General features: G+C 44.7%; 1 protein-coding gene across 1 annotated transcript in view; it reads left to right on the top strand.

Moving 5' to 3' along the window:
• Positions 1–783: 783 nt before the first annotated feature.
• GBE1 (1,4-alpha-glucan branching enzyme 1) overlaps positions 784–10234 on the top strand; it is a 304322-nt gene continuing 294871 nt past the window's right edge. Inside the window, exon 1 of the mRNA XM_026652625.2 lies at positions 784–890. Within this exon, the coding sequence (XP_026508410.1) occupies positions 790–890 (101 nt within the window). The 5' untranslated portion in view covers positions 784–789. The remainder of the gene's footprint in view (positions 891–10234) is intronic.

Genomic DNA, 10234 nt, shown 5'->3' with positions numbered 1-10234 from the left:
AACCCCCGTCCCCCATTCCAAATCCCTCAGCCCCACCCCAGAGCCTGTAGACCCAGCCAGAGCCCTCATCCCCTCATGCACCCCAATCCCCAGCCCAAAGCCCCCTCCCACACCCTGGACCCCTTATTTCTGGCTGCACCCTGAAGCCTGCACCCCAGTTAGAGCCCTCGCCCCCTGCTCCAGCCCCGTGACAGTGAGTGAGGAGGGGGGAGAGTGAGCCACGGAGGGAGGGGGAATGTAGTGAGTGGAGGGCGGGGCCTCAGGGAAGGGGCGTGGCTAGGGTGGCAACCCCAATTTTACTGTGTAATGAGCATCTGCTTCTCTGACTAGAGCTGGGGGCTCCTTAGCTACCCTCCAAATTCAGCCTTTCAACACAACAGGGCAGTTAGACGTTCAGCTCTGACCACGTGAAGGACGCACGGGGTGGGGGGGTTCAGACACGAAGGGTTACAAGCTCCCCCCGCGGCTTGCCGGGGCCAGTCCGGCCACGCGCCGCCCTTCGGCTATTGGGGGTTAGCAGGAAACTCCCTGGAGTGCGGGGCCTGGCGCCGATAGCTCCCAGGGGCCGTGAAGCATCATTTTCTCCCCGCAGAGCCCGGGGCGCCTTACACGGCTGGGGGCGGGGGCAGCTGGGTGGCACGGGGGGGGGCGGACGCGCCAGAGGCCCTGCGGGGAGCTGGTGTCCAGGCCTTGCCCCCCAGCTGGGGGCGGGGCCGGGGTGTCCGTGCCCCCCCCCGCCGGAGTATATAGGCCGGGCCAAGCCAGCCGGCTACCGCTGCCGTGGGTAAAATGGCCGCCGCTGTCGCGCGGGGCGTGTCGGTGCCGGAGCTGCCGCGGCTGCTGGCGCGGGACCCCTACCTGGCCCCCTTCGTGCCCGACTTCCAGCGCAGGTACCGCAGCCCCGCGCCCAGGGGTCGCACCAGCCCGCAGCCCAGGGAGCGGAGGCAGGCTCCGGGGCGGCGCCTCCCCGCCCTCAGCCGCCTTCGCGGGGGCCGGTGACCGCCCCCCCCCGTCTCCCCCCCGGTCATGCTGGGCCCGCGGCCGGAGGTGGGGGGTCTCATCTCAGCTGGGACTCGGTGCTCGGGTGTGGGGCGCTGGGTCCCCGGGCACGGTGTGTGGAGCTCCTCTGCCACCCTCCCCCAGCAACGTTAGTGACCCCCGCTTGGTCCACATCGGCACGGTCTGAGAAGCCGCCCGCCGCGCTCTCCGGGCAGGGGCAATGCGCAATTGGGCCTTGCGTGGGCATTGGGGCGTGTGTGGCGGGGGTGGGGCTGTTCTCAATACGTGTTTCCAGACATCACCATTAAAAACGTAGCCGTGAGAACAGCTGTTCATAAGTCCGCGCTGCCCCGCACGTCTGGGCCCCCCAAACCCGGCAGCTCCCACAGGAAAGTGAAACTGACTTGGTAGCAGTTTTTCTCTCTCCAGTGGGAAACGCCAGAGAACAGGTGAATCCTGGGAGTGACCTGCGTTTTCACCATTCGTTCCCTTTTCATAATCTACCGTGTTGTTGGTCGGCGACGTTGGTAAAGAAACTTTCTGTTTATATCGCCGGATGAGAGGCGAACACACAAGCAGCTGTGGGCTGCTGCAGGCGTTTTCAGTACTGCTCTCAGACGTGCCTTTTAAGTGTTGTTCACTGCAGCAAGGCGGCCGGGGGGTGGGGGGTTTTTGGTTCTCTTCTACAACTGCCTTTAAAGTTGACTTGTATTTCAATGCATTACTGCTGCTAAATCATTCTCTGGCCCCACCTCTCGTTGTGACACAGTCCTTGTGCTATTGTGAGTGAGTTGCATATTTGCCTGCCTGTCTCTGGTTTAATCTGTTTCTAATTGAATGAAAGGGTCACTTACTGTGCGACCTTGAATGGCTGTATGGGGGCTTGCAGCAGTTTGTGGCAATGTATGTACATACACACTGCAAAATACGCAAATTGCATCACTCAGACTGTTCATCAGTCCATCTCCTGCGTAAGTCGGCAGAGTACAGGATGTTTTCATTGGTTTAACTGTTTTTTGCCTTGAGAGCTTGTTACTGAGTTAAAGAATACACACCACACAAGGAAAACAGTCTTTTGAGCCAGTCTTAAGCTTAAAAACCAAAAGTTAGTTTTAGGTAAGTATGTCATAAGGTAAAATTTCTAATTCCTAGAACAGAGGGTGAGGTGGCAATGCTATTTAGAAGGCACAGATTGGCAGGTGTGATTCTTTATCATTAACAGTGCTAGAAATCTGACTGCATTTACTGTTTTAGTGTATATTGTAGGGAATAACATGTCTACCTTTGTCCCAGCACTATAGCCATAGTCTTCAAACACTATGAATTTGCCAATGTGTGCTAATTTCAGATTGATACTGAAGTTTACTTAGCAATGTACCTGGCTTGTCCATGAAACATGGGCCTCCTATGAGCCCTGGTACGTTGTTACATTCCGGTCAAATGAATGGTCACTTGCTACAAAATTACTGTGGAAATATGTATTCCCTGGCAGCAGGCTTAAAACAAGATGGACACAACACAGAGAAATATTTAAGAATGAAGCAAAATAAGACCGTGAGTTAGCTAGAAGTAGAAATAAATTAATCTACAAATACCCAAGTATATGTATAAAATAGATCATATCTTAATCCAAAAGTTTTGCTGACGTGGAGTATGTGTTAAAGTGGATCATAGCAGGAGGAGATTGGAGTTATTTTAGGCTCACTACTTGTCTAACTTAGCAGGAGAGCTAGTGTTAATATCTGCATTTGGGTTTTTGGTGTCATCCCCGACTCTTTCCCCCTCCCCCCCATTTGCAGTTTTTGTTTTTGCAAGCCCTGGAAACATGCATAAGAGAAGTGGTGTTAAAATGGTACAAATGAGGGAAACAGAATAAGGGCGGGGGTGGGGGGGACGCCCAACTCCCTTCCTAACTGTTGATAGAGGGGAGAATTCTGTGCAGACAAATTCCTTCTGGCACTGTCGCTTTCAGTTCTTTCCTCTGCCTCTGCAGTTCTCTTATAACATGGGGAAACAAAAGAATCTGGTTTGATTTACTTGTTGCTGCCTGACCACTTGGAATGAAATTATCTAAATTGTTGTAAAAATCACTGTGCAGTTCCAGAAAGCTGTGAATTGCAGAGGCATGAAATACTACTGCTGAGGAGGAGGAAGAAAAAGGAAACTGGAAAAATTTCACTTGCTCAGCTTTATTCCTTCCTTGTGAATGGAGGATGAGGGTTGAATTGCTGTCCTGTCACTTTCCCTTTGAAACTGACAGCAACTGGTGAGTTTCACTCTTGTATCTAGAAGGCTTTCCATAGTAATAGGGATGAAGCTGATCAGATTACTACAGATTTAACCATGCTTATTTCCTTGTCATAAAATCTGATTTCTTCTTAAATCTTTGCTTTTCAAAAATCACAGTATAGGTGTTTTAGATCATTGTTACCTGATTAAGTAATTCAGGGTTTGGGAGGAATTCTGCAACTATTAGCTAAAATCAGTTTCCATTAAAAACATCTAGAAGGAATAGAACCCAGGTCTCAAGAGGTTCAATCTGGTGTCCTAACCAATGGACCATGGTGGAATATTTCCTGAACTTGGCTGGCTGTCCTCACTCAGTATTGAAATAATTCTTGGATTTGGTCTTCAACATAAGAAATAACTGTTGGATTTATTTGTGAATTCATCTAGCCACTTGATGGAAGATGTAAATAATTGCTCAAAACAATCAACCAGCTGAAAAATTTTAAGCTTTCCTTGGAGCAAATGCAAATCCTCAACTGTTATTAAGTGTTAGAGATACTGGGTAAAATTTGACTTTTAAATATAAACACTCTTAAAATGTTTGCCACTGAAACATTGCAGCATTGTGCTAGATTGAGAACCTTGAAGTGGAATTGGCTAGAAACTTGCTAAACAGAAGAGAGTGACTGGGAGTGAAAATTAAAAATAAAAGATCAAATAGTTTGGGAACCGTATGTGTTCATACATCACCAATATATCTTAAATCAGGAGTGTGTTTTTTAACAAAAAAGCGGAGATTGTCATGCAATCTCTGGATTCCAGCAGGTGGGACTCTACGGAGAAAGAATATCAAATATTGTGAAACTCATGCTTTAAATTGTAATAGTTGGCAATACTGTAAATATTGAACAGAAAGCAAATCTATAAAAATAGTTTTTAATCTAAAGCAGTTGAGATGCTTTGGTTCAGTTAATCCATAGACTTTATGGAACCCTTTTGGAACTTTCTTATACCACCATCTGGCAAGTATAGTGCTTAGATCCTTGAAAAAGTATTATGTTGGTATTAGGAAGCAAAAGGAAAATAAACCAGCTTTAATTCAGTGGGTTCAGTACCTGCTTGGGTTAAGTCTCCTATCTTCTTTTAGAGCTATTTGTTACCTCTCCCTGGCACTAAAGACTTCACACTGGTACGTACCTAATTCCCTTCCCCCAACTGCTCTAAGCTCTTCAGATCATGTTGGCCTTAGGTTCTGTTTTCCTGTGTGTTGACTGCTCCTCCCATTTTGTTCACATCTGAATTTATGCCATAGAAATTGGTAAGGCTGGCATACAGGACATGTCTATGCTAGAAGCTGTAATTCACTCCATCAGTGATAGGTAATGGTAGAAGCTATACTGTAGTTAGAATTCAGGAGTTTGTCAAAATATTATCTAACATGACTATGATAGTAGCAAAAACACATGAATAATATCTACATTCAACTTCTACAGGTGATAACGACATTTCTTTTGAAACTCACTGCTTTTTCTCTGATCTTTCTCTCTGACATGGAAATTGGGCCTTTTTGTGTGTTAACACTTTAGGAAACTCATTTGGATATGCAAAAAAGTATACAAGTTGTGGGGGCCTCTACCTTTTTATCTGTGCTTGATAGGTGGGCCCTTCTCCTTCTCTGTATTGTTGCCTCTGTGCCCTGTCCTCTGCAGTCTCCTCCCTCTAATGGCCTTTGGATGCCACACTCTTTCTACTTCAGATGGGTATTACCCCTGCCCACTCCCATACATGGATACTGTCTCTTCCTCTCCTCTGCCTCCTGCTCAGTTCCTCTGCCCAGGAGCTCCTGGCTTCTGCCTGCCCTTTCCCACCCCTTTAATGTTGCCCCAGGCCAGTTCTAGGAAACAATAGTCATGCTGGGGTGGAACAATTTTTTTTCTTCTTCTTTCATCCCCACTTAGTGCTGGGAGGGAGACTATGGTTAGGAGTTGCCTCCAAGCTAGCTCTCTGCCTTTCTCTCCTTGCCCCAGGAGCTGTTCAGCACAGGAAGGGGAATAGAGACTTGCTTTGCAGGATAGGGAAAGCAGAACAACATCCTCTGATGGTGGTAGCTGGAACAGCAGTAAGGTGACCAGATGTCCCGATTTTTATAGGGACAGTCCCGATTTTGGGGTCTTTTTCTTATATAGGCGCCTATTGGGAGAAATAATGAAGTAAGTCATATAGACAGAGTATTTGTTGGCTAGGACTAACACACATACTTTTTGAGCGTGAAGACGAAGTGGCGATGGTATTAAGCTGTGCTCCACTTCTGGCCTTGTGGGATGGAGAAGAGAGAGGAAGGGTAGTGTATATTCTTTATATAGTTCAAGAGTACTAGAATGACTATATATGTATTAAGACCCTGTGGCTTCTTTGTGTCTTTGACAGGGAAAATATTTACCTCAACTCTTAAGTCTGAAAGGAAAAGCAATGGAATATAATGTGAGAAACTCTTTTTGTTTGAAAAAATGATAGGATGCTTAATATTTTGACAAGTAACTTGCCAGGTTTTGTTACCCAACTACTCTTTTCCCTGAATCACTCACTTTCTGTTTGTTCAATTTCACCTTAATATTCATGTGGTGTGGAACTGCCCCTAAAGTTAAACATGTCGAAGTTCTCCAACTTATTAGCTTTCTAAAATTTTAGTAATACTCATGGGCTTAAATTTTCATTTCAATCTTTTTTTCCACTCGTATTTCAATATTTTTCTCTAAGAAAGTAGAGCTTTAGTATTGGGGGAGGGATAGCTCAGTGGTTTGAGCATTGGCCTGCCAAACCCAGGGTTGTGAGTTCAATCCTTGAGGGGGCCACTTAGGGATCTGGGGCAAAAAATCAATACTTGGTCCTGTTAGTGAAGGTAGGGGGCTGGACTTGATGACTTTTCAGGGTCCCTTCCAGTTCTATGAAATAGGTATTTATTTCCTGCTTTGAGCAGGGGGTTGGACTAGATGACCTCCTGAGGTCCCTTCCAACCCTGATATTCTATGATTCTATGATTGATGTTACATGCTACTATAAATCTAGGTTTTGATAGTATTAATTTTTTTAAAAAAAAGTCAATATTAATGATGTTGCAAATCCAGCTAGTTAGAGAATAGCTTCTTCTCAAAGTCTTTCCAATTGTCGATGAAACTTTTGTCTTTCACGGGTACTTAAAAAAGCAGCAGTGTGAACACGGAGCACTCCTGCCGACAAAGCTTATGCCGCTCGTGGGGCTGGAAGTATTTTGTCGGCAAAAGTGCCGAGAAAATACCACAAAAGAGTGTTCACGCTCGCTGACTTTTAGCGACAAGGCTGTGTCGACACAGCCTTGTCACTAAAAACTCCATAGTGTAGACAAGCCACAAGAGTAGTAGTCTCCTGTCACCTTCTGTTTACTTCAGATACCCTTTACTACTTAGAAAATTGACCTGACTCTTTCAGGCTCTGTCTTCACTAGGAAAAAGGTGTGTTCTTATCTTTGATTAGCTAACTTGAGAGGAAATTCTAGATTAGCAGGTCTAGTTTAAGGCTATGTCTTCACTGATGAAAGTGTGACACTTAGCTGTCCTGATGTAAAAATACAGTAGAGACAAGGGCATTGAGTTTTACTGTCAGGTAAAATAGGTGAGGTCACATGGATTGCTTGCGAGGTGTGTTAGTGCTGAGGTCTCTTAACTGCCTTGCAATAAATGCTGCAAGTACCTTGTCTCCACTTAGGATTTAACAATGAGATAATTGACTTGTTTATCTCATTGGTTTTAAAAACAAAACCCACAAACATTTTGTGTGAATGAAGACAAAACCAAAGACTTTGCACTCAAATAAGCGTTAGCAAAATATTTGTGAGACACAAAATATTTCACCAAGAGAATTGGGTCATCTAGAACATACACAGCCCATTATTCAACACTGTCACTACAAAGCAGCTTCCCAAATCTTCACACCAGGGTCTAGTGAAATTCCCAGGGGTAGAGTGTAGGCTACTAGGTTAACTGCTGGGAAAGAACAGGCTCCTGATCCGCATCAGAGTTGGATAATTCCTCTCTTCTCCATCTCCTCTGCGGCTGTAAGTCAGGGAGGGAATTCAGATGGGAAGCTGATCAGAAGCCTGTTCTTTCCCGTAAAAGCAGCAAAGAGTCCTGTGGCACCTTATAGACTAACAGACGTATTGGAGCATGAGCTTTCGTGGGTGAACACCCACTTCGTCGGATGCATGTCTTTCCAGTAGTTACCTATGTTAATAAAGAGTGGCTACTAGGCTGCCTTGTTAACATAGGTAACTACTGGGAAGAACTGATAAAACAAAATAACTTGAAATTCCCCCGCAAAATATAAAAATAAAAATTTCATGGAGCTGTACGGATAACATATTGGAAAGCTTTGGAATTTAAGGAGGCCTTAGTGTTAAGATTTGGGAAGCCCCCTTTGTAGTATTGCATAATGGGCTGCATATGTTCCAGACAACCCAAATATCTCTGTGAAATGTGCGTTATCTCAAATATTTTGTTAACACTTGAGTGTTATGTAAGCTAAAGACTTATGTTATTTAGTATATATTTTCTGTCTTTTACCTCTTACCACACAAGTGGCTCAGGTGTCACCATTAATGCCTGTAGTGTAATAGCATTTTACAATGTTACAAACTGGTATCAGAAAGTGTTGCCTGTTAGAATTTCCTTCACTATTACCAACATGCACTTTCTATATTTCACCAGCCTTTGCAGCTTCCACAATTTATTAACTATGTGCTCCTGAGCGCATGTTTTCCACTAGCTTGGTTTATTGTGTGAAGCTGTTTAGGAATGAATTCCTAGTCTTTCAATCTGTAATTTGTGCTGCTTGGCAAAAAGCTTTTCTGTTTGCAGCATTAATCAAGATATTGTGTATCTGCTGGCTTGGCCCTAAAAATGTGGGCTGGAGTGGCAGGGGAGTGGAACCCATGCTGGAAGTATAAGACATGGGGGAGAGAATAGTGATGGTCTAATTCTCCTGAATTCTTGATGTGTGATTTTGTTTTGTCTCCTTGTTTGGAGGATTGAGGAAACCAATTCAGCAGTCTCTGTAGTTGGATGAACTATCATAGTACATATAAAGTGGTTCATAGTTTTCAGTTCCATATGTGTTACTAACAAGAAGAGAGAACGGTTATCAACTGCCATCGAAACAATGAAGGCACATCTATTTCTACTCAAATTGCTGCTATGTTAGTGGATGTTTTTGCTAGGAATGTAGCTCCCTTGGTTGGCTATTTTGGCGACAAGATTCTGGGAAAGGTATTTAGTGGGTGCTGCAGACTGAAATGCTGAAGGTAAGTAGAAAATTGAGTTAATGGGGTTTAAGGGGGAAGATGCTGGCACTGTTGAGTGGAGAGAATTTGGGAATTCAGAGTGAGAAATAGGACCTTCTTGGAGGGAATAAAGCTTTATGGAACTGGAAATCTCAGTGATCAGGAAACTAGGGTGGGAAAGGTGTGTGTGTGTGTGTGTGTGTGTGTGTGTGTGTGTGGAGTGAAAGGGACAGTTGGAATAACAGCTGATAAGAAAAAAATTGAATAGGATATGACTTTTTGCATGTGTGCTATGTTTTGCTATTTTATCTCAAGGCAGCATGATATTAACTCATACTGGAAAATACTGATTATCCAACACAATCCTTACAGTGAATATAAAACAAGAAAACAGTGCAAAATTAAATGCTGATGGAAAATTTCACCATAGTACATATAGCTCTCTCTCTCTCTCTGTGACCATCTGGTTTGTGGAATGTATGATGCGATATCACAATGCTTTTGTGGGCTAAAGCTAATAAGCCTGTAAAGCATAGTGAAGCACTGATAGCCTTAATTGTTTAAGTCCATTGGGAGTGGGAAGGGGGGGGGGGAGAGTTTGTGGATGTGTTCAGTGTGACGGGTTCGGTCACAGAGACCCCCTTGGGACTGTCACCTGATGTGCTGAGACTACCTCTGAGCCCGTTTTCTCTGCCAGTTTGGGCCTCCAGAACCCTGCCTTGTTGAGCCAGACTTGCAAGCCTGCTGCAACACAGACCCAGGGTCTGAACCATGCCCCCAAAGCTGCAGACTTAACTGAAAACAGCTTAAGAAGTTCTCCTGTCTCTAGCACCCAGCTGCCAATGGGATCCAAACCCCAAATGAATTAGTTTTACTCTGTATAAAGCTTATACAGGGTAAACTCATAAATTGTCCGCCCTCTATAACACTGATGGAGAGAGATGCACAGCTGTTTGCTCCTCCAGATATTACTTACTCTGGATTAATTAATAAACAAAAGTGATTTTATTAAGTATAAAAAGTAGGATTTAAGTGGTTTCAAATAATAACAGACTGAACAAAGTTACTACGTAAAATAAATCGGAACACGCAAGGCTAACTTAATACACTAAGGATCTAGTTACAAATACTAACTTCTCACCCTAGCTGTTATCTCAGCTACAGACCAACTTTGTAGTTTATAAAAAGAGCTCTCCAACCTGGAGACTTTCATAAATAACCAACCCTCCACACAAATGGACTTTACTAAAATAAGACAGGAGATCTACATTACTCACTTCACCTCTCTACAAAGGAAAAAGGACCGTAAGCTGTCTAAAATCCTACCTGGCACATGGGGCCACAACAGGGGTACCCCTAACTCACCCAGCAATATCGTCAATTTATCCAGCTACACACTCAACCCAGCAGAAGAGTCTGTCCTTTCTCGGGGACTCTCTTTTTGCCCCAGCACCCCCACGAACATGATACAGTTCTGCGGTGATCTGGAAGCCTACTTTCGCCGCCTCCGACTCAAAGAATACTTTCAAGATAACACTGAACAGCGCACTGATACACAGATACCCTCCCACCAACAACACAGGAAGAAGAACTCCACATGGACTCCTCCTGAGGGTCGAAATGACAGTCTGGACCTATACATAGATTGCTTCCGCCGACGTGCACAGGCAGAAATTGTGGAAAAACAACATCGCT

The sequence above is a fragment of the Terrapene carolina genome, unplaced genomic scaffold (assembly GCF_002925995.2).
Source record: "Terrapene carolina triunguis isolate 2854851 unplaced genomic scaffold, T_m_triunguis-2.0 Scaffold38, whole genome shotgun sequence".
NCBI classification, from domain to species: domain Eukaryota; kingdom Metazoa; phylum Chordata; order Testudines; family Emydidae; genus Terrapene; species Terrapene triunguis.
Note: the sequence above shows the minus strand (reverse complement) of the source record. Positions and strands in the feature narration are given on the sequence as shown.